The 26,227-nt window shown below is 33.4% G+C and overlaps 1 protein-coding gene across 1 annotated transcript in view; it reads right to left on the bottom strand.

Annotated features, from left to right (window-relative positions):
* LOC100369361 (talin-1-like) overlaps positions 1-26,227 on the bottom strand; it is a 192,519-nt gene that overhangs the window by 115,158 nt on the left and 51,134 nt on the right. The window contains exons 2-3 of the mRNA XM_085494559.1: positions 8,889-9,096; positions 3,714-3,811 (exon numbers count right to left, since the gene is read on the bottom strand). Of these exons, the coding sequence (XP_085350685.1) occupies positions 3,714-3,811; positions 8,889-9,024 (234 nt within the window). The 5' untranslated portion in view covers positions 9,025-9,096. The remainder of the gene's footprint in view (positions 1-3,713; positions 3,812-8,888; positions 9,097-26,227) is intronic.

A 26,227-nucleotide genomic window follows, 5' to 3' on the forward strand; every position in this document is an offset into this window, starting at 1 on the left:
AAAAACTACTAATTCACTTTTTAACAGAATTTTCCAGGATTTTTGCACTGCACTCCCAAATTATTTAAAAATATGGAAATATATTTAAATCCCCAAACTAAATTTTAGGTGATGAGATTTGTAATAAATATTAATTTGTCACAATTTTTCGATTAAAAATGGCTACCAGATTGAGTTTTTTATGCAAAATCACAAAATTGTTATCCCCAAGCAAACAAACCAAGCAACCATTTACATATTTGCTTTTTGTCAAGTGCTTGATGTAACATATTGCTTAGCAAAATATAAAACGTTTGTAATGCTGTTTCAGAATCTCTTCAAATCAACCACATCTATCTTAAAAGAAGGCAGCGGCCATTTTAGAATTCTGTGTAAAAATAAAAATTTTTATTTTAAACTTGCTATCAAACCTAACATGATGTGAAGACTGCCGCAATTTGAACACCTTTATTGCATTGGAGTGGGGGGGGGGGGTGGTCCCCCTACTTTTATTGCTTGTAATATCACAAAAATCTTCTACTGTTTATATTTTTTGTTATACATTTTATGGAAATACAACTGACATACTAATATAAAATTTAGGAGAACAGAAACAAATTAACAGACATGTACATTAAAAACCAGACAGAGATCATCTTTATGCGATTAAAAAGCTTACATACCAGTAGGCTGCATAAAAGTGAAAGAAAAGAAAAATCATTCCAAAAAAAAGAGGATTAATCCTCCATACTATCATTTTTCCCGCCAAAATTTTCGAGCAACATTTTGTAAATTCTTAACTAATTTTTAAGATAATTTTGAATCAAATAGATTTAATTCATAATTAGCTCTATATTTTGATAAACATTTTTTTTTAAATATTTAAAAAAAAATATATTTTATTTTAAGAATGGTAACAAAAATTGACTTCAGAATTCAAAAATAATTTTTAATAATTTCTGTGATTATTTTGGATCAAATAGACCTAATTCACAATTAGCTCTATATTTTGATCAAAATGTTTAAAAATATAAAAAAAAAAAAATTATTTTGATAGGGGTTACAAAAGTTGATTTCAGATCGATGCCAAGAAATTTATTTTTTATATTCAGTCATGAATTCAGTGACCTATAAACGAAAACAAATAAAATATTCAGAGAAATTTATCTGTGAATTTTTTTTTAATGAATTAGATTCAGAATGTTCTAAGGGCTGCGGATTCAATTATTGGAGAATAAAAAAATAAATAAAATGGACTCAATTATGGAGAACAGAACATAAAACTATGATCCAATTCACATATAGATGGCGACACTAAACCCAAGATTAGATATAAACAAGCTCTTTTTGATTGAACAGAATAGGGCAGAGTTAAGAACTTCGGCCCGAAAAAAAACTAATTTGAAAACTAAATTTTATTTATCACCATAATTTTTCCCATCCCAATTTTTGTAAAAGCTTTTTCACTTTTTATGTATTTTTTTTCATAATTTTTTATCCTTTTGAATCAAATAGATATACTTTCGCGATGGTTAAATATTTTGATAACATTTCTTGATAAACTATGAAAAAACGCAGTTTAATTTTGTTAATGGTAAAAAAAGACGGTTTATCATTCAAAGGGTTAAAAAAAAGGTATGCAAGAAAAAAAAAACAGAAGAAAATCTGATAACAAAATTGATACATGCAAAGTTTCAAGACATACATGTACTAGAATAATTCGCAATAATAACATTTTTTCTTATAAATAATCCAATTTAAAAAGTATGAATGATTCATCAAGCTTTTCACCACCAGACCACCCAAATTTTTCTTCACTTTTTTCTAAAATTCTTCAATTTTTCTGGAAATGACCCTAATTTTGGACCCAACAGAAAAATTTTCCAGTCAATTTTAGGCTTTCGCTCAAAAAAATTGGCTATTTTTGTCCCAATTCTCTGAAGGAAAGTGCAGACTATAAACGGAGCAATTTTGTGAATTGTGATGAAACAAGGGAACTGATGATGAAAAGGTTATGGAGGTTTGAGTAACGCAATCATTTTTTTCTACCACATTTTGGGTTGCAACATTTCAATGTCTTTCACAAAATCTTTATTAAATTTAAGCCAAATTGTTCTTATTTTTAACTAACTACATATAACATATAACATCACTGATATTTTGACTTTTTGCTTTGCTCATTTTGGTTGAGAGAAAAAAAAGACTCCTTGGAGCCTAAGATATTACAATGCCCTGACTGTTAATACAATGACAACTACTTCTAATAACTGACGTTATATGGCAACATAGTCAGTATTGTATCAAGAGTGCTTTCTTTAATTCTTGTATCTTGCAACATTATTTTTCTTCTCAAAATGCAGAAGATTTGATAAAAAAAAAAAAAATTTTTTTTTTAATATTTGTTAGTCAATACAAATCTTTGCAAAGTCATTGCCATCTTACTGATTTTTTTTTTTTTTTTTTTTGGGTACAAAATGCAGGTACATGTGTGAAAACCATCTCATACTTCTTACTGCATGTTTGGAAGGCAAGGCAAACTGATGACGTTCTCCGACTTGTACTACAAAGTGTACAGTTGATTCTGGAATCCAACCCGCAGCCTCCCTGGTATGAGGCAGATACACAAACCATACCATCACCCACGTCTATCCAGGTCAATTTTTTTAATGATTGTTCTCTCAGTTATTCCAAGCTATTTTTTTGCTTTATAATTAATTAAGATTTTAATAAATAATTTTTTTTTAATTTTATAAAAATATTTTTTATTGAAGGAGTCAGCTCTTGGGTAAATGAAGCTGATGAAAGAAAAGGTGAAACAACAAGTAATCAGAGTCAAATGCATAAATAATTAATAGAAAGTATGGAAATAATAAAAAAAAATACAGCAATATCGGACGCAAGGAAGTCAGTTAATCTATCCCGCTAGCAGAATACAGCGATGAGGAAAAATCCTGTGGCAGAATACGATGCAAGAGAAGCGGTAAAATGCAAACGAAACTTAGGTCCACGCTAACTAAAATTGCATTATCTAATTTCCATCTTCCACATCCCAGTGTTTCACATTTCATACAGTAATTAAGTTATCAGCAATTTAGATTTAGAATTCTTTCAATTTTATTAAGCAGTTCTGGAATTTATTGAAATCTGCTCAACAGAGCAATGATGGGAAAACTCTTCTTCTTTTTTGTTCTTTTGAGAGGAGATTCTCAGCAAATGATAGATGAGAATTGTGGAAGCATCCCGTTTGTGGCCCCTTTTAGAACCAGGGTTGATTACATGCAAGGCCACAGTAATGGAGTTTATAGTACTTTATTTAAACCGTCACTTAGCCATGGAGTAATTTAACACAGACGATCCTTGCTGATCCCATCCAATTCCTACTAACACACACTCTTCATCCCAAATTGAAAATTTCAGTGAATTCTGGATGCAATTTTTTGTACGGAGAAACTTTGATTTTTTTTTTTTTTTGGAAGTCAGACATTTTCTTTAAGATAGCTTTTCTTCACACTGGTGTTGGTGATGAGATCCGAACAAAACTACGCAAATTCTTGAAATTTGAGAAGTGTTTCACAAGCTCCCTGAGTTTCTAAGTTTAACATGACACTAATACTCGTTTAATTAAAGCACTGTATATTAGAATTAATGACAATCTATTAGCTTGAAAATTGTTGGTAATTTCGGCCCATAAAAATAATGGGGCAGCGCCGCAGCAAAAAATAGAAACGACTTACCCCACTACGAAGAAGATAATATTCCATGGAACGTACAGCTTCTAACCAAACCCCTTTCTTGGGATCCTCGTCCGCCAGAAACAAGCCAAATTCGTTCGCTGAAACAAAATTTTCAAGAAAGACATTGCAGTCTGCATAGTCTAGTCCCACTCAAGCAATGCTGGCAGGCCAGCTACAACACTCTAAGTCATTTAAGCCCTGGCCTCAATTCCATCTCATGAATATTCATGCTCATGAATATGCATGAGATGATTAGCATATTATGACATGACATCACTTTCCACTCAGCTGAGATTCCTTCACTTACAGGAAATAGACATCAATCATTTATTAGAAGGTTTTAAATTTATCCCATCAAAGACATCTAATTTGCATAAATCTAATTTGCATACATCATATATCGGCTGCACTTCAGATATCACAAATTATATTTTAACACAAATATTCTCTCAGAATTTATTTTCTTCTGAACTGTAATGATGCTGTTACCAAAGTAAACTCTTTTATTAGAAGGATTTTAATTCATCCCATCAAAGACAGCTAAATACCGACTGCACCTCAGAAACTACAATTTCAACTATTTTTTTATTAGTAGGTTTATATATTCTCTCAACTCCCATGAAATACATCTAATTTGCATAAATCTAATTTGCATATATCATATATCAACTGCACTTCAGGTATGACAAATTATATTTACCCTTTAAAGTTTTCCCACCAAAATTTTGCTAATTTGTATGTATTTTTCTAAATTTTTTGAATAATTTTGGACTAAATAATCAAGAATTTAGTTTGTTACAGTTCCTGATCAAAATTTGTGCAAAAATAAAAAATCCATATGAAGGTTTTTGTTTTTTTTAAAAAAGATAACATTTTAACCTTTTCACCACCAGTTTCCCCTTTCATCACAAATTCACATAATAGTCTGTATTTTATAGTCTGCACTTTCCTTCAGAAGATTTAGACAAAATAGCAGATTTTTTTGAATAAAAAACTGAAAATTTTGTACACTGGTTCCAAAATTAGGGTTAATTTTTCAAAAATATATTAGAAAAAGAATAAGAAAAATGTGCAGACAAATTTGGGTGAGAAAATCCAATGGTGAAAAGGTTAAACATACAGTTTTTTGATACAGAATTAAAAGCTTTCTGCAAAAAGAAAAAAAAAATCCTTTTTACAGGACGAGAAAAAGGAGGTGAAATTATTTTTGATTTTTTTTTTATGACGTGAAACTAAAGAGCAAATGACGGACCTGATAAATTTTGATTTAAGATGGTGCAAAAATGAAATAATCAAAAATCCCATTTTTTCAGTAATCGTAAGAACAAGAAATGATATTTCCTTTTGCATTTCTTGATTTCTGTTATTCAACCTATCACAGTTATTATCATAATCCATTCTGTATGTTTAATTTTCTCTTGTTCTGTGCAAACAATAAAATTTTTATGCAACATTTTTTCAAAATTATGTATTTTTCTATAATTTTTTCATTAATTTTGGATCAATTGGTCATAATTTCCAATTGACTACAAAGCTTGTTCAAAATTTTTGGTGAAAATATAGAAAACAATTATTTTACGGAAGGTAACAGAGAAATTCAAGCCAAATTCTACTGAGCATGTTAAAATGCCGTAATTTTCAGAAATTTTCATTTTGATGAAATGGACATAATTTCTTAGTGGTTAAAAGTTGTGATGAAAATTTGAAAAAAAAATATGAAAAAAAATATTTAAAGTTGGTTTACATGTGAAGAGTAACAAAAGTTGATAAAGAGTGAGTGACTGAGTGTATGAATGAATAAAGCATGAGAGAGTGAGTGAGTGAGAGAATGAGTGAGTAAGTGAGAGTAGGTGATAGGGTGAGTAAGTATGAGCGAGTAGGGGTGAGTGAGTGTATGTTAGTGACTGAGTGTATCAATGAGTGAGTGAGTGAGTGAGTATGAGTGTGTGAGTATGAGTGTGAGTGAGTGAATCAATGACTGACTGACTGACTGAATGAATGAAGTATGTGTGAGTGAGTGAAAGTGAGTGAGTGAGTGAAAGTGAGTATGAGTGTGTGAGTATGAGTGTGAGTGAGTGAGTGTATCAATGAATGACTGACTGACTGACTGACTGACTGACTGAATGAATGAATGAATGATGTGTGAGTGAGTGAAAGTGAGTGAGTGAAAGTGAGTATGAGTGTGTGAGTATGAGTGTGAGTGAGTGAGTGTATCAATGAATGACTGACTGACTGACTGAAGTATGTGTGAGTGAGTGAGTGAGTGAGTATGAGTGTGAGTATGAGTGTGAGTGAGTGTATGTTAGTGACTGAGTGTATCAATGAGTGAGTGAGTATGAGTGTGTGAGTATGAGTGTGAGTGAGTGTATCAATGACTGACTGGCTGACTGACTGAATGAATGAAGTATGTGTGAGTAAGTGAGTGAGTGAGTGAAAGTGAGTATGAGTGAGTGAGTGAAAGTGAGTATGAGTGAGTGAGTGAGTGAAAGTGAGTATGAGTGTGTGAGTATGAGTGTGAGTGAGTGAGTGTATCACTGACTGACTGACTGACTGACTGACTGACTGACTGACTGACTGACTGACTGACTGACTGACTGAGTGAGTGAGTGAGTGAGTGAGTGAGTGAGTGAGTATGAGTGTGAGTATGAGTGAGTATGAGTGTGAGTGAGTGAGTGTATCAATGACTGACTGAATGAATGAATGAAGTATGTGTGAGTGAGTGAAAGTGAGTGAGTGAGTAAGTGAGTATGAGTGTGTGAGTATGAGTGTGAGTGATTGAGTGTATCAATGAATGACTGAATGAAGCATGTGAGAGTGAGTGAGTGAGTGAGTGAGTGAGTGAGTGAGTGAGTGAGCGAGTCGAAGTGAGTAGGAGTGAGTAGGAGTGAGTAGGAGTGAGTAAGTGAATGATCGAGCGAGTGAGTGAGGGAGTTAGTGAATTATTGAAAGACAGTAATCATGAGTATATGAAAGAATGGAAGAATGGAAAGCTTCATTACTGAAATTCTAATTTGACAGCACACAACTATTTCAAAGTACGGAATGACAATTTCATTCATGAGTACTTTATCTGATTACACTATAGTATCTCTTCGGTATTTAGGTCAACCGACATTTGATCTGACACTCAGACCTCACATAATCTTTCTAACGTCTCAAATACAACATTTCGTTGCACTGTGTCAAAGTTTTCTTCTTGCAAAATTCTTGCCAAATATCACTATTTAGTTCAACTATTGTTTCAAAATTCTGGTCTAATGGTATTTTTTGCTTCTCCTAGCTTAAAGACATCATTAAGTTTCCAGAAATTCTGACAGATGGGATAGGATTGCGAAAGCCATTGCTAATTAATTATATTCAACACTTTGACAGACATATTTTTTTCATACCAAAATGTGGGTACAACAATTTTATGTATTTTTCTACAATTTCTTTGTTAATTTTGGATCAAATGGAATATTTTTACTGACTCACGGAAATTTTGTCTCTCGAAATTAAAACAGTTTACAAAATCTGTCTACAGTAAAATACCTTACCCTTCGTTTACACTACACTACAGCAAGGCAAAAAGGTATATTCGCAAAATTTTATTTTCACTGAATCATCCTTCAGCAAAAATAAGCATAAATACTGTAGAATACTTTATTTTCGCAGGAATTAATTTTCGCTTTAAAGGCTTTTTGGGCGTTTTGTATGGAATTTCACTGATTTTTGATGAGTTTAATGTGAAATATAGGAAAAAAAGTATATTCGCTGGATTTTATTTTCTCGGAATCATTCCTTCAGCGAAAATAAATTCCAAGCAAAAATAAAGTATTCCACAGTAGTAGTTAGCTGACACTGTATTTTTACTCAATTTTCTTCATCATTATATTATTAAATGTTGATATATAAAATGACATTTTTTTTTTTTAATTGGGTTTTAACATTCCTAAGTGGCGATACATACGTCCTTGAGCTGTTACTCACTCTCTCTAGTCTCACATAGTAATTTATTCATAATTAAACAGACCCATCTCAGGGGACCAATCAGATGCAAGCTTTTGCATATTTATCAGGGACGAACAGACATTTGCATCAGAGAAGGACTACAATGATATTAACCCTTCAATATCAAAGTTAACTATCGTCACCTTCCATACAACTTCATTTTTGCAGACTTTTTTTAAAAATTGTGATCAAGAAGTATAAGCAAATGAAAAATTGTGTCCATATGGTCCAAAATTGAGAAAGAAATTACAGAAAGGTACATAATTATGTAAACATACACAATTTTACTCAAGCAGCTGAAACATGTGTATGAAGTCTAGCCTTTTCACTACCAGTTCCCTCTTTTCATCACAAATTCACAAAATAGTCCTGTTTATAGTCTGCACTTTCCTTCAGAAAATTAGAACAAAAATAGCCAAATTTTTTGAGTAAAAACTGAAAATTTTCAACAATTTTGTCTGTTGGCTCCAAAAATAGGGTTGGTTTCCAAAAATATTGATGATTATGAGAAAAAGTGCAAAAAAATTAGGGTGAGGAAGTCAGGTGGTGAAAAGGCTTGAAAAGGCTATGTTGAAATATCAATAAATAAACACAGTTTTGCATTTTATAACAAAAGTACTAGGATGTGTGTGTGACCTTTAGAAGTTACGAAAGTGGCTTTAAAGCGGGGGGGGGGGTGACCTGCATACGTGCGGGAATTGAGATAACACGCGCTAAAAACTTAAAGGATTGTGGGTAGACGCTTGTTTGTAAACAATGACCCGCTATGGCCATCTGACGTATGCTCAGGTGACGACTCCCCCGCTTTAAGCGGTTCAAAAGGTTAATATACACATTTCATTGGTGATTGACTAAAGTAATTAACTCTTGGAAAATCACATTTTGCTGCAACATTTTAACGTATTTTCTTTGTTAATTTTGAACCAAATGGACATAATTTCTCATTGGCTGTAAGTCTTCGGAAAACACGGAAAAAAATTAGCTTTCAAATTTTTAAAACGAGGCGAAAGATGACAATTGCACTGAAGTTGTTAATCAGCGAGAATTAAATCAATTTGCAATTTACACAAAAATTTACAAAGACGGTGATGGTTACTGTTGTCTTAGCAACAAAGATCACTAAAATTAATCGTCATGCCATCCCCAGCACTTTATATTAGCAAACAGAAACGTGATCAAACTTACGTTGTCCAACATTGGCTTCTTTGATTCGTTCGCGTATAATTCTACAAGCATCGTAAACAATTGTTGATGGATCAAATTGCATCGTTTTAGTCACATTAGCCATGACAACGCTGATCTTCAGCGATAGAGACGCCATCTTGCCTTCTTCTCACACTTTGCAAACTGTACACGGATTGGTTATATGGTGATTTATAAGAAAAGAAAATAACTGAAACAGAAAGAGAAACTAATATGAGATTGATAAAAACTAAATTTTTTTGTTGGAAAGTAAACAAAAACAAATATACCTTTGGTGGATAGCAAACACGAACAAACATATTATTTTTGGGGAATGTAAACACAAACAAACATATCTTTTTGGTGGAAAGTAAACACGAACAAACATATCATTTTGGTGGAATGTAAACACAAACTACCATATCTTTCTGGTGGAAAGAGAACACAAACTAACATATCTTTTTGGTGGAAAGTGAACACAAACATACATATCTATTTTTGGAGAAAAGTCTTGTACATAGACTTGAACATTGGTTCAATGGATTAAATTGCCAGAGCATAAATTATAAGAAGTGTGAAAATTTGTACGAATCTATGCAGGAATCAATGTAATTTGTTTTTAATGCCTCCATAAAATTAAAATCCTTGGAACATAAAAATCTCATGTGTGAAAAGTAACATCAAGACATTGCATAAATTCACCAACAGAGGGCGACATATTACAATTTGAAGAAATAAATATATCTCTGAATCAGAATCAAAGTTTTTTAAAAGTTCTTTGAATAACATGTGTGAAAATGAAAGAAATTTAAGTATCCCAAGATTTTGAAAATGGTGCACTTCCTGTTTGTTTGTTTGTTGTTTCACACATTATGAAAAGTGAGAAAGCTTATTATTGATTAAACATCTCTAGAAATATTTTTTAATGATAAAGAAATCATTTTCTGAAAACTGACTGAAATAATCTATCTTTTAACTTTTGTTTTATGTCATTGCGAGTAGCGGTGACTCGTATAAGTCATGTTTCATGATGACGCCATCTTGAATCCCACTCAACTCGATGTTCGATGGTTACGTCAGTTCCAATTTTAGGAAGTCAGTAACTGCTAAGGTGTACTTGCTTGTTTGGGATCGGCCTCTACATAATAATATTATTTTTGCAAGCATAATGATACACTATAGAAGAGTGATCATTGTTGAAATTCAAAATGGCCGCCACAGAAACTTTTTATATAAATATGTTTCACTAAACGTTTAAGATTCGATTATTCATTTTTCCTTCCAGCGAGGTAATGTAGTTGTCAAAATGTGACGTCTAGCATTTCTATAATGCTAACAACACAGAGTAGTAAGTCAACAATACAGCGAGTATGTGTCACTCTGTGCGCCACCTGAATCAATTTATGGCATTGATTTTTTTAGACATACTAATTGGCCAACTCAGGAATATTCACTAGTTTTTTATCAACGAAACATTTTTTTTTGTAGCTTCACACAAAAATTTCACAGATTACAGCAGCATTTGTTTTTTTCACGCCAAAATCAACTTTCACAAAACAAAACTAAATATTTTTTAGTACTATAACCCTTGAGCACCAAAATCACCTTTCACAAATTTGGAACCCACATAATTTTTTCACATTTTCCCCCAAAATTTTGATTGAAACCTGAAGCCAATAGAAAAAAATGTCTATTTTGTTCAAAATTATATAAATAATTTGATAAAAATACATGAAAAAGGGCAAAATGTTGTACTAAAATATTGGCAAGAAAATAAAAAAAAAACATTGTATCTAGTACATGTACATAACATAACAGACTGACGGGAATGCATGTACACACTTGAGAACCAATTCTCGGGGCCGACATCCAGACATGTTCACTGCCTGTAAAACCATCACGATGAAAAACAAAGCACTTGTTTTTGATAAAACAAATAAGATATTTGAACTCTTTATGCACGTTGCATGGGTCCCACATCGAACATGATGTGTAATAACTGTGGTGCTGCATGTGATTGGTGGGAATTTTGTACATTTCACCCAGGAAAACAAACTGGATTGCAAATTAAATTATTACATTACATTCCATTTTTTTACCATTTTCAATGAAATTATTACAAAAATTTCATTTTGTATATTTTTTTTACCATATCCCACAAATCTCATTTTGTACATTTTTTTTACCATTTTCAATGAAATTATCACAAAAATTTTCATTTTGTAATTTTTTTTTTACCATTTTCTATTTCAATGATTATATAGGAGTTTTGTAGTAAGTGCTGACATTAAAATTGTTTTTTAAACTCTCGAGTCTGAAACTGTTATCATGATCCGATTAATATACTATGAAAATCAATTCGTTGATTGCAGCATGGATTCATGCAAAGAGTGGGGTTACGTAATGTTGTCCGTGGAACAATCGCTCACTAATTGCGACAATATCGAAGATGTCGTTGATAACGAGTTGCAGACACCGTGCTGATCGTACGCTGCTGAGTATGGTCTGGACTCATGCGGCAACGATTTTATAAATTCCCCCAAGAGGTCAATGAACTTTTACCTAAAACATCGCTGCACAGATGACAACTATAAAATATTTTTTCTTAATGAAAATTAGGCTTCACTTGTATTATTCTTAAAAATTGATTTTTGCGCCGAACATATCCCCCCCCCCCAAAAAAAATCTATTCCACACTAAAAAAACATTCCATGTTTGGGACTACGTGACTGTGTGACCATCTGCTTATCATAATGGCATTATGGTAATTTAATGCATACATACAGTGAATTTTACCACAGAAACCGTATTCCATGTTTGGGACTATGCGACAGGGCTGCGGGACCATCTTCCTATCATAATGTCATTATGGCAATTTAATGCATACATACAGTGCATTTTACCACAGAAACTATATTCCATGTTTGGGACTATGTGACAGGGCTGTGTGACCATCTTCCTATCATAATGTCATTATGGCAATTTAATGCATACATACAGTGCATTTTACCACAGAAATCTTATTCTATGTCTGGGCAATGTGTCAGACTACATATCAGACTGATACAGTGAAACCTGTATAAACTGAACATCAGACTGATACAGTGAAACCTGTATAAACTGAACATCAGACTGATACAGTGAAACCTGTATAAACTGAACATCAGACTGATACAGTGAAACCTGTATAAACTGAACATCAGACTGATACAGTGAAACCTGTATAAACTGAACATCAGACTGATACAGTGAAACCTGTTTAAACTGAACATCAGACTGATACAGGGAAACCTGTATAAACTGAACATCAGACTGATACAGTGAAACCTGTATAAACTGAACATCAGACTGATACAGTGAAACCTGTTTAAACTGAACATCAGGTGTTCACATGTGATTTATACAAGCAGGTCACACAGGGTTAAACTGATTTAGACAGGTTTCTAGTTTACATATGGTTAAACTGGTTTAGACAAGTTTATAGTTTATACAGGGTTAAACTGGTGTTGACAGGTTTCTAATTTACATATGTTTCGAAAGGGTTAAATGGGTTTTCAGTTTATACAGGTTTAGACAAGTTTTCAGTTTACATGGGAATCAACAAGGTTAAACAGGTTTAGATGGGTTTCCAGTTTATAAAGGTTTGAACAGGTTTAAACTGGTTTTACCATAATCAATGTAGCTTCACTTTTCTGAATACATATAATTTCACAAATGGAATAAATAAAAAAAAAACATTGCAGATATACATGTTAGAGCACACACTTTCCTTTCACTAAGCGAGCAAAGAAACCCAATCCATTTGTACAAAACCATTGAAAAATGCCTCAATCATAGATGCAAGAAAATTACGCAAAGTGTCACTACATGCATTATCCTGGAAGCGAGAAAACATCGCTACGAAACGTTCAAGTGGCAGGATGTCAGTGATCGCACACAAGCGTGACAAATATCCCAACCACGCGTGAGAACATTACAACATTACAATCCAACATCACGTATCGACACGCCCCGGCAACAATTTCACAATTAACCGAAAGTGACATGCTTTTAATGTATTAAGTGCGGTATTATTTCTAACAAGAGCATGCACACGATGCTCAACCGATATAAATGAACCGATGACACCGCACAGTGCTAACTCACAACTACAAATAATACAGATAATAGGTAACCATGGTAACGGTTTTTAAGTTAATTCGGCTCTCAGTGATTACTTTTCTCGTGTCAACTCACGAACAATTTGATTTTTTTTATTATCTTTAATTCAATGATTTTACAACACATTACGTAGACATTATCTTAATCTTATTAAATTCAGCGCAAGTAACCCCCCTGGCCTAGCGCTCTACGGAAACAACATTATGCCAATGTGACTGCCTAGATACTAAGATGCAACATACATTTTTTTTATCAAGAAAGTATGTCATTGAATATAATTTTCTAATCTGATCTTTATATTTTTTTTAAACATTAATTTTCATGACATACTGTAAAATACTTTATTTTTGATGAAATTAATTTTCGCTGAAAAGACTTTTTGGGTGTTTTGTATGGAATTTATTTTCACTGATTTTTGACGAGTTAAATGTGGAGGCAACTTTTTTGGTGAAAAAAATACAGCGTCCCGAGGGTGAAACAAAAGACCATTTTCGGATTACTAATGTACTATAAGCGTTTGATGATGGTCAGTTTTGATGAAGTAAGAATATATCGATGACATATTCCCCAATGAAAGATGAACATTACCAAATTGAGCTGAAGCAAATGAAATTCAAGTTCAAAATTAAATCATCTGATTTTTGCGACCGAAGTTCAGTTCGCACCTTTAACACAATACGTGAGATCTCGCACTGAACAGGAAAATCAATTCATCAAATATTTCTGCCATAGGTAAGCTGATACAAAACATTTACAACCTCGGTAAATCATATCAAAAGATCTTAAAATGCAGCAAATGAATAAAGGCTAATGTACAAAATAAATTAAGCAATATTGAATGTACAATTAATGCTTGGTTACTATGGAAACTGTCAATGTATACTTTAAGTGGTCACCATTGACATTAGTTTTAACAATGGAAATAATATGATGTGATTAATTTTATATATTGTCGATTACATTTCCTTCTGAATTCTGTTTCCGATATTTTCAGTGAAATGAGAAAACCTGTGAAAATAAAATATACCGAAAATATCCACATTTTGCATGCGATCTGTCAGATATTGATGAAAATAAATTACATGCAAAAACACAAAAAAATCTCAAACTGAAATTGACATTGAAGTCGATGTGATTTTATGAGATGAATAATTAATTAATCAGTCAGTCTGACTTATTTCAGTGCATGTTTTTTTTTCAAAAACACAATTTTCTATCATCCAACTCCTAAATGGACAAAAATACAGCAAAATGAATAAATATGAAGTACAATTACTTCCTTTACCTTTCTGTCAATATATTACTTTGATATTTGTAGTTTTGTTATGATTTTCAGAAGTGTTTGTCTAAATGCTAAGATACACCCAAGACCATACTGATTACCAGCTTAATGGGGAACCTTCCAAGCCCAGTGATTGCACCAAAGAATCATGGGACACTATTGTTTATGTTATTTACAAAGTTAATCTTTTGTTATCCATTGTAATTTTAATCCAGAAAGTAAATTTGTTGTGAGATTAGGCTTCATAACTGGAAGTGCCCCTTTAACCTTTTGAGCACCATCATTTTTTCTGTCAAAATTTTGGTGAAAACATTTAATCATTTTTCTATAATTTTTTAATCTATAATTGATTTACTACAAGTCCTGATCAAAATTTTCGAAAAATTATGAAAAAATTACATGGGTTTAAAATTTTTGAACAGTGATAAAAATTGACTGGGCAATAAATAAGTACATGTATTTAAACAATTTTTCATAATTTTTTTAATCTATAATTGATAATTTTGAACCAAAAAGACATAATTTCCTATTTACTACAAGTCCTGATCAAAATTTTCAAAAAGTTATGAAAAAATTACATGGGTTTAAAATTTGTGAACAGTGATAACAATTGACATTGGCAATCAAAGGCTCAAATAGTCCCGGGCATTTTTTTGTAACTTTCCAGCAACTGGGCAATAAATAAGTATTTAAATATTTTTCTATAATTTTTTAATCTATAATTGATAATTTTAGACCAAATGGATCGAAAAATTATGAAAAAATTACGTGAACAATGATTAAATTTGACATTGGCGATCAAAAGCTCAAACAGTCCCAGGCATTTTCGTAACTTTCCAGCAACTGGGCAATAAATAAGTATTTAAATATTTTTCTACAGGTTTTTAATCTATAATTGATAATTTTGAACCTTATTGACATAATTTCCTTTTTGCTACAAGTCCTGATCAAAATGTTCAAAAAATTATGAAAAAATTACGTAAACATTTAACAGGGTTTGCGTTAGTATCTTGGCAAGACGAGTCCCACTTACAAAATTTTAAGAAATAGAAATTTTATCCTGCATAACCTTATTAGAGATTGGACCCCAGCATGCCTGAAAAACTGGGTCCCTCTTCAATAATTAGAGTCAGGGAAGCAAAATATGGGGTTAGCGCAACCCCTGAACAGTGATATAATTTGACTTTGACACTCAGAGGCTTAAATAGTCCCAGGCATTTTTTCTTAACTTTCCAACAACTCGGCAATAAATAGGAAATAATAAACTCCTCAGTGTGTACATTGAAATTTATGACCGTGTTCTTAACAAGCAATAACCACGCTTCAATGGTTCAATTTCATTTTCAAATTCACAAGCAATATATCACGCACACTGAAGATATATACACGTCATGTCGCGCAGATTGCCACGATCATTTTGTATATTGAGGTCGTTAACGCCAAAATAAACAGCGAAATGAATAATACTGGACCAATCAATCCAGTACGTATTTTAGCTAATTTAGGCCAGGAAAAAAAAATTCCCTGTTTCTCGTTTCATGGAAATTAAAAAATGAGGCGATATTTTTATTTATTTTTTTGAATACTGAGCTAAAATGGGAGAAATTTGAGACAAGTGCGAGTACAAGCGCATTTTGGAATGCTTTAGAAGGAAAAAAAGTTCGCATAGTTCAAAAGGATGCACGTGGAAACAAGGAACAGAGATATTTTTTTTCTCTGCCTTACCTTCTCTACAATCATGCTAATGTTGCTAATTTTAATAGCTATAATGAATTGCATTTTGCTACACTGTATTTATACTAATTTCAAATTTAGAATTGCGTGAACACAAAAATTCTACAAAATAAATTGCTGGAAACTGTTTTTTGTTTTGATTTTTATTCTTAACTTTTTGAGCATCATTGTCAACTTTAGGCACCATCTACAAAATAATTTTTTTTTACAGTCTGCTCCTCTCCAAATGAAATGTTGATAAAAATTGAGAAACCTTTTGATCAAAAACTAAAAGCAATATTAAAAACTATCTGTATGGCCCAAAATAGTTTTGAAATTTACGAAAAATTTTGCGAAATTTTAAAATATTTGTACTGAATTTTAGGTGGGAAAGAAATCTGTCACCCAATGGTTAACTAATCATGCCATGTGACAATGAACTCATTTAATAATTTCTGAGTCGACCAACTTGCTCATTATTACTAGGAATTTAGGAGCTTACAAATAAAATCCAGCAAAAAAATACCTTTATTCTCATATTTTACATTCAACTCATCACAAATCAGGAAAAATAAGCAGCCAAAATTTCTTTTTCAGCTAAAATAAGTCATTTTCAGTATCTACTGTAAAAATCTGTATTAAAAACCGCGGCTTCTATTAAAATGTTACAATCCAACTGAGGGGATGAGGCTTCTATTAGAGCATCTACACATATGAGAAATGGTGAATTTTTGGTTCTCAATTATTGAAACTAATGGGTGCGACTTCTATTTGGGTAGCGGCTTCTAATACAGATTTTACGGTATTACGTAAAACAACCATTCTGTTGGGATTTTAATCTAAATATTAGTTCTTTGATGTAATCTAATTATAGTGTCCTTACACAGAACATAAGTAAACCATTTGTTTTACATGAGTGACATGGAATCCATACCTAATACTGTGACACAATGATTGCAGCACTATAAATTAGTATGATGCCAGACATCAGAGAGTATCGTAAAAACTGTATTAATTTACGGAAGTAAAAATAATTATTTTTCGGAGTAAGCAAATTAATAGGATACAAAGGGAAATTTTTTTTTTTTTAGGTGAGCAAATTAATAGGATACATTTTGATCGATTTAATTTGAATTTGTTTTTGCCAATTTGATAGTGATCAAGATGTTCTTTTGTGTCTTTGGGTGTTTTAGGGTCTGTGGCAAACAAGAAACATCGCAGCAAATCAGAGTGGACGGCGGGCAACTCAACCAAAAGTCGCACACAAAAGTCGCAATCGAAATGTTATTTTCTAGCCTCAGAAATAGCAGTAAAAGTGACTTAGCCTTTTGATCTCCATTAATTTTTCATATACAAATTTTGTGAAAGATTTTGCACATTTTTATTTATTTTTCTATAATTTTTTTTAAATTTTGGACCAATAAACATAATTTATCACTGCCTACAGGATTTGATCAAAATTTTGCACATTTTTATGAATTTTTTGATAATTTTTTTGATAATTTTGGACCAAAAAGACCGTTACCAGTTCCTCATAGGTCCTGTTGTAAAATTATGGAAAAATGATGCAGTTTATTATATTAGGCTTGACTTTGGTCCACAAAGAGGTCAAAAGTCAAAGGTCAAAAGTCAAAGTTGTATTCCCACATCATAGATTAGATTTGTAAACAATAAACACCAAAATCAGAGGAGCTTGTCAATGAAAATCATTTAGGGGTTGACCATATGAAAACATGGGGGTGATTTGATTAAAAAACAAAATTCACAAGCTAGGAAAAAGCAAAAAAAAAATTGCCTGCAAAATGTTGGGTCATTCAAAAAAAAGAAAAATACAGATAAGACAACGTAAAAAAGAATTTGCACGAGTCACTCTTTTTCAGCCACCCCCATGATTTGAAATAGTTGGTCCCTTACATTGTAGGTACAAGTATTAGTAGTGAAGGGTAAAGTGAGTGAGATCAAGATATCTTAATTTTAATGTATCATAATTTTCATCTATAATAGCATACATTTTATTTACACATTTTATGGAGTTTTTTTTTATCTGTATTAAGAGTGACATACATATATATATATATAAATATATATATATATTTTTGCAAAGACTGAATGTAACTTAAAAATACCAAAACTATTTTGGCTTTACAACAAACACATTCTAAGAGCCGACAATCGGAGTAGTTAATGAACACTCGCGCTGATACAAATCGGTTTGATTATTTGGACAAGATGAAATAAACCACTTAGTGAGCAATCATAAAATCAACACATGTACATATCCATTTCAAAGAAGTGTAAAGACGACCTTTGACCTCAATTTTTGACAAGCTGAGATAACTGTTATAGCTAAAAAGAATGACATGATTACAGTTGAAAACTCAGCTCTCAAGTTGTTATTTAGCACCAGACGAGCATAATTTCTCATTTTCTATTGGCCTTCGTCACAAATTAAAAAAAAAAAATGTTTGTGGCAAGCATGATAAAAGTTGACTTTGAAAATTAAACAGTTAAGCCTAGGAGCGATTAGGGATGTACAAGCAGTCAGAGACTTCCGTGAACACCAGTTCTCAGAAATTCTGTTAAATTATATCCTGGAAGAGAGATTTTTTTAAGTTAATTATTCGTTAATTTTCATTGTGTGCATGATTAAAAATATTCAATAAACCATCAACTTTGTTAATCAGATAGTGCCTATATTTAATAAATCATCAACTTTGTTAATCAGATAGGGTCTAACACTTGTGCAATATACAAAGTAAAATATATCTAATCAGCATTTAATAAAACATTAACCTTATTAACTACAGAATAGCACTGGGATTTATGCTATGAAAATTAAAATACTCAGTCTAATTGTTAGCAATTAGCCAAACATAAACTTTATTAATCAGTGAAGGCCTGATAATATACAACAGTTAAACATCTTTGAAGCAATCAAATTTTAATTTACTCTGCAGTGTACTTGTAATCCCAAGGGAGGGGGTGTTGTAAGTTAATGGAATGGCTCAGGTTTTTAGTCTAACAAGAACTAAATAACAACCTTTTAAAGTTTCCCTTTTATAACGGTCGTAGCCGTAGATCAATCGTATTTGTCAAGCGGTAATTGAGACAAGAAGAAGTATGATTTGTTCGTTTTTCGTTGTGTTTATGAGAGAGAAAAATTCAGTTTGACGATTTAAGTGGTCAATTCACAGCGAATCAGATCGGGTTATTCAGTCGTAAGTGTGATTGCACAGCTCAATTTGAGACGCAGTCATGTTAATATACTTGACATTTTTTTTTATCCTGTTCTGTTATATTTTCTACAATTTCATTAATATTGTAAAATACTGTATTTTAGAATTTTTTGCTTAAATCACATTTTGGATGTTTTTTCACTCATTTTTATTGAGTTGAATCTAAAAAGCGGGGAAAAAAGATATTTTCACTTTATTTTATTTTCACTAATTCATCCCTTCTGCAAACATAACATAGTGAAAAAAAATTCAAAGTGAATACTTTATTTTCACTTGGAATTCATTTTCGCTGAAGGAATGATTCAGTGAAAATAAAATCTAGCAAATATAATTTTTTTCCTATTATCTACATTTAACTCATCAAAAATCAGTGAAAATAAATTTCATACAGAACACACAAAAAGTCTTTTCAGCGAAAATTAATTCCAGCTAAAAGTATTTTACAGTCCCACATCGCCAGCTGATTTTATTTTCTTCCTATCATTTTGGCAATCTATGGAGGCCTTTATAGCAGCTATGTGTTGAAACCCTGTAATAGATTTCCCTGACTTCAATGTTAATTTAAGAACAGCAAACCGACTACATCATTTCTCACAGCTTTTAACCCTTTCACCACCAGACTTTCTCGCCCAAATTTGTCTGCGCATTTTCTTGTATTCGTCAATATTTCAAGAAATTAACCCAGATTTTGGAGCCAACAGACAAAATTTGAGTCAATTTTCAGCTTTTACTCAAAATTTGACTATTTTTGTCCCAATCTTTTGAAGGACAGATAGATTTTCTTGACTTCAATGTTAATTTAAGAACAGCACACAGACTACATCATTTCTCACAGCTTTTAACCTTTTTACCACCAGACTTTCTTAACCAAATTTTTTTGCACTTTTTTCTTATATTCTTCAATAATTCTCGTAATGAACCATAATCAAATTTCAGTTTTACTCAAAAAATTGGCTATTTTGGTCCCATCATGCTGAAAGAAAGTGCAGACTATAAACAAGACTATTTTGTGAATTTGTGATGAAAAGAGGGAACTGGTGGTGAAATAACCATCATGAGGCGATTCCACTATTAGAACACATCACTTTGTGATTGGATTTTTTGTAGCCAGTAAGAAATTATGTAATATAGACCAAAATTATATGAAAAATTCACAAATGTGTGCAAAATGTTGGACCAAAATTGTGAAGAGAAAAACTACCACTTTTAATGGGCTACTTTAAAAATAAATTATGTTTATATAATAGCTGGTTTAGAAAATTACAGCCAGCATCATTTTTTTCTCTGTTTCCCACATTTCATTTATTTTTAGCTAGCCACCTAAATTGCATTCACCTTTTGTTAATCATTAATATTAATGAGCAAAATAACTACAGTTTGTACTATATTCAGTAAATTTTCAACACCTGAAAACTTTGTGATTTGGAGGGGGAAATATGACATTCCAATGAGTTAAATCAGAGGTACATTACTTGGGGTTTGCAACGCGCATAGTACTGTACCATTCAAGTCTCATCTCGTAGATAGCGAGACTGATGCTACAACCTTTTGACATGAAATAGACAGTTTGTAATAAAACAATAAAACATGTATTACCACATTCATAGTGAAAAAATGTAATACATCGGAAATGTACAGAAAATATAGTTATCGTAATCCATCATATCGTGAGCAGCTATTTTGATCCACCTGGACATCCCAGTATCCTAGTTACCTTGGGCATGCGCATTCGCATTTTTCTGAGTTGGAATGCTTATGCGAGAGATTGAAACGGGATCTTGGTATCATGTCACCGTAGTTGCAAACCCCAAGTAATGTACCTCTGGTTAAACTTATTATGTACCCCTATTGTGAGAAACGCAAAGAAAAACCAAGGTGGCCTTATGAAAGACGCAGAGAAAAATCCACATGGGTTAATACGCTTGCGAAAAAAAAAGGAGACAAAGCGATCAAAGTGATGCGTGTTCGATTATTGATATTGACATCTTGTTTTCAAGTGTAATTGCTCAGAGGCGTTGTCTCAACGTGTAATCGTGAAACATTTTATCAGGAAATAATCGTTTGTTTTCTCTCCTCATAGAAGGCACGTTTTCTATTCAGTATTGCTTAATGACGTTACAATCCAAAAAAACGCTTCACTTTGATTTGCTGAACACAATTTCCACTTAACGGTGAATATGTTATATTAAACTATCATGGTATTACCGGCATGACCGGTGACTGATGCCGATGTAACGATCACAAAGGAAATGGACAACATTTTGAGCAAGTGTTTAAAATTTGGCCAAAAGGAAAAAATTATGTTTTCGGGGGGAAATTGATGCCGTTTAAAATTTGTTATATTTCATACCCCAACAATAAGTTATATCAGAGGTACATTACTTGGGGTTTGTAACTACGGTGACATGATACCAAGATCCCGTCACAATCTCGCTCTCGCATAAGCGTTCCAACTCAGAAAAAATGCGAATGTGCATGCCCGAGGTAACTAGGATACTGGGATGTCCAGGTGGATCAAAACAGCTGCCCACGATATGACGGATTACGAGAACTATATTTTCTGTACATTTTCGATGTATTACATTTTTCACTATGATAGTGACAAGAAAAGTTTATTTTTTTCATTACAAACCTTGAACATTGATATGCGTCATGTCAGAAGGTCGTAGCCTCAGTCTCGCTATCTACGAGAAGAGACTTGAATGGGATCTTGACATGATGTCACCATACAGTACTATGCTAGTTGCAAACCCCAAGTAATGTACCTCTGGTTATATGTTCAACGTTTAATAAATACATGTATAAAAGGTTAATAGGAAACCACAAAACATCGTCTGAATCAGAAAACAAACATCTCGAAAATCTCTCTTAACACCACCAGACTTTCCCGCCCAAATTTGTCAGCACTTTTTTCTCACATTCTTCAATATTTCTGGAAAGGAACCCTAATTTTAGAGCCAACAGACCAAATTTGAGTAAATTTTCAGTTTTTACTCAAAAAATTTGACTGTTTTTGTCCCAATCTTCTGAAGGAAAGTGCAGACTATAAACAGGACTAGTTTGTGAATTTGTGATGAAAATAGGGGACTGATGGTGAAAAGGTCACTCGTGTCAAAAAAGTTATTTTACAGTATTAGTTTTAATTTTCACTGATATGCATGATCAAAGCTACTGTAAAACACGTCTTTTTAGCTAGCATGTCATTTTAGCTAATTTACCTAACCTGTAATTTCGCTAATTCAAGATGTCGCTGATTTAGAATAAAGTATATTCTCGCAATGAGATTGTTGGCATACAATGTATTAGCTAAAATGGTATGTAGCTATGTGTTTTACAGTATTTATCTAGTAATGTTTTATGGCATCTAGTAGATCCATTGAATAGAAACCAGGCCCAGCCAAAATAAAGCATCCATCAGTTAGTGTATAAAACTCAACAAAGTGGATTTGGTCTCCTCAATGAGGCAACGTTTTAGGTGTTCAACCATATGTAGGATTTGCAATACAAATCTGCTGATTGCTCCATGCAACCACCACAACAGTCAAAACCAGTGATTGGTAAAAAAAAAATGTCAGCTCGGTTAATTCTTGGATAGCGTATTAAACTGTCATACATGCATAATTGCACAATTAGTTGTCATCTCACCACAACGAGAAGAAATTAAAGTAGGCAAGGTCATCCGTGATTGTTTGTCAGAATCAAAAAGATCACATAATGCAATAATCATGATTTGTTTGGATATTATCGACAATTACTGTAAGGCATGACAAAACATTAAGTGATTCAATAATTTTATGATTACTACTGGGAATAAATTGCAAAAGAATTTTTAAAATCTCCCCCAGGACATCACTTTAATTACTACCTCATGAATATTCATTAACAGTTCATATTCACCACTACCTCATGAATATTCATTAACAGTTCATATTCGCCACTACCTCATGAATATTCATTAACAGTTCATATTCACCACTACCTCATGAATATTCATTAACAGTTCATATTCACCACTACCTCATGAATATTCATTAACAGTTCATATTCACCACTACCTCATGAATATTCATGAACAGTTCATATTCACCACTACCTCATGAATATTCATTAACAGTTCATATTCACCACTACCTCATGAATATTCATTAACAGTTCATATTCACCACCACCTCATGAATATTCATTAACAGTTCATATTCACCACCACCTCATGAATATTCATTAACAGTTCATATTCACCACCAGCTCATGAATATTCATTAACAGTTCTTATTCACCATCAGCTCATGAATATTCATTAACTGTTCCTATTCATCACCAGCTCATGAATATTCATTAACAGTTCCTATTCATCACCAGCTCATGAATATTCATTAAGTGTATGAATAAGCATCACCAACTTATGAATATTCAAATGTTATATTCACTACCAGCTCATGAATATTCATTAATTAATCAAGAGATTCAAACAAACAAGTAAGTAAACAAAAAGCAGGATAGTTTTTGTTGTTCTTATGAGACATAATTTTGCATGGGCTTTTTATAGGCTACAACAACCTTCATTAACATTACTCTAAATCGTTTTATTTTTGCTTTTAAGATCTTTCACGATTTCATGAATGCAAGGCATTTATAAAGACAAAATGTCACACTCAGTGTCGTAGGACCCTCTAGACAAATTTTCACTGACAAAATTTATCTCTTGTAAAATTAACGCAATTCACGATATACATTGTATTAGATTCACACATACACAACGTGATAGCGCTAATTGCAGTGTCAAACCTCTACTCTCGAAATTCACATAAAATTCACAGTTTTAACTACTTTACTCGATAGCAGTTCACCTGCAAGAATTTCACGCATTTAAGGTGTCTGTATTAAATGATTGTGATGTGATGATAATGTGTACTTACCGTATTAAATTAGTCAAAACACGACTGGGATGAATCAATCAGTAGCACCTCATGTGCCAATTAAACTCAATGCCCTGTAAGTTAAAGATCATTTTAAGTGTACAATTCCCAAAGCTTAAGTATTCATTTTTATTAATTCTATTGTACATCAAATGATTCTACTGACAATGGAAAATTAAACTAATTAATTAATTATTGAGTTATGAAAGATGGCATACCAAGACAGATTTTGATTTTGATGCCACACAACAGTCACTTGTCAGTTACATAGCAATCATGCACTTCTCAGTCACACGCCAGTCACTTCTCAGTCACACGCCAGTCACTTCTCAGTCACACGCCAGTCACTTCTCAGTCACATGCCAGTCACTTCTCAGTCACACGCCAGTCACTTCTCAGTCACATGCCAGTCACTTCTCAGTCACATGACAGTCACTTCTCAGTCACATGACAGTCACTTCTCAGTCACATGGCAGTCACTTCTCAGTCACACGCCAGTCACTTCTCAGTCACACGCCAGTCACAACTCAGTCACACGCCAGTCACAACTCAGTCACACGCCAGTCACTTCTCAGTCACACGCCAGTCACTTCTCAGTCACATGACAGTCACTTCTCAGTCACATGACAGTCACTTCTCAGTCACATGGCAGTCACTTCTCAGTCACATGGCAGTCACTTCTCAGTCACATGGCAGTCACTTCTCAGTCACATGACAGTCACTTCTCAGTCACATGGCAGTCACTTCTCAGTCACATGCCAGTCTCTTCTCAGTCACATGGCAGTCACTTCTCAGTCACATGGCAGTCACTTCTCAGTCACATGCCAGTCACTTCTCAGTCACATGCCAGTCACTTCTCAGTCACATGCCAGTCACTTCTCAGTCACATGCCAGTCACTTCTCAGTCACATGCCAGTCACTTCTCAGTCACATGCCAGTCTCTTCTCAGTCACATGCCAGTCTCTTCTCAGTCACATGCCAGTCACAACTCAGTCACATGCCAGTCACAACTCAGTCACATGCCAGTCACAACTCAGTCACATGGCAGTCACTTCTCAGTCACACGCCAGTCACAACTCAGTCACACGCCAGTCACAACTCAGTCACACGCCAGTCACAACTCAGTCACACGCCAGTCACTTCTCAGTCACACGCCAGTCACTTCTCAGTCACACGCCAGTCACTTCTCAGTCACACGCCAGTCACTTCTCAGTCACATGGCAGTCACTTCTCAGTCACATGGCAGTCACTTCTCAGTCACATGGCAGTCACTTCTCAGTCACATGGCAGTCTCTTCTCAGTCACATGGCAGTCACTTCTCAGTCACATGACAGTCACTTCTCAGTCACATGGCAGTCACTTCTCAGTCACACGCCAGTCACTTCTCAGTCACACGCCAGTCACTTCTCAGTCACATGCCAGTCACTTCTCAGTCACATGCCAGTCACTTCTCAGTCACATGCCAGTCTCTTCTCAGTCACATGCCAGTCACAACTCAGTCACATGCCAGTCACATGCCAGTCTCTTCTCAGTCACATGGCAGTCACTTCTCAGGCACATGGCAGTCACTTCTCAGTCATATGGCAGTCACTTCACAGTCACACGCCAGTCACTTCTCAGTCACACACCAGTCACTTCTCAGTCACATGCCAGTCACTTCACAGTCACATGCCAGTCACTTCTCAGTCACAACTCAGTCACATGACAGTCACAACTTAGTCACATGCTCAAATGATATGTAAACATTTGCTCAGTGAGACTCACACATGGTACAACTTCTTGACCTTAAACACTATATTAGTGATTGCTATAAGTGCATAGCAACCTGCCTTGACTTACTAGAACAATGCTATCACATGCATGGCAGCCAAGCAACTATATGTTGTTCACATTTTAATAATGTCCTCTAATATCTGGGTTAATTTTGAACATAGTGTGCAAAGCAATCAGCATAGTTTATTAGACTGACAATAAATATTTCAACAAATAATGTAGTGAAGAGTATTTTTTTAATAATTTTTTGGTGTTTTTATC

This window comes from Saccoglossus kowalevskii, chromosome 20, assembly GCF_978046115.1.
Source record: "Saccoglossus kowalevskii chromosome 20, keSacKowa6.1, whole genome shotgun sequence".
NCBI classification, from domain to species: Eukaryota; Metazoa; Hemichordata; class Enteropneusta; family Harrimaniidae; genus Saccoglossus; species Saccoglossus kowalevskii.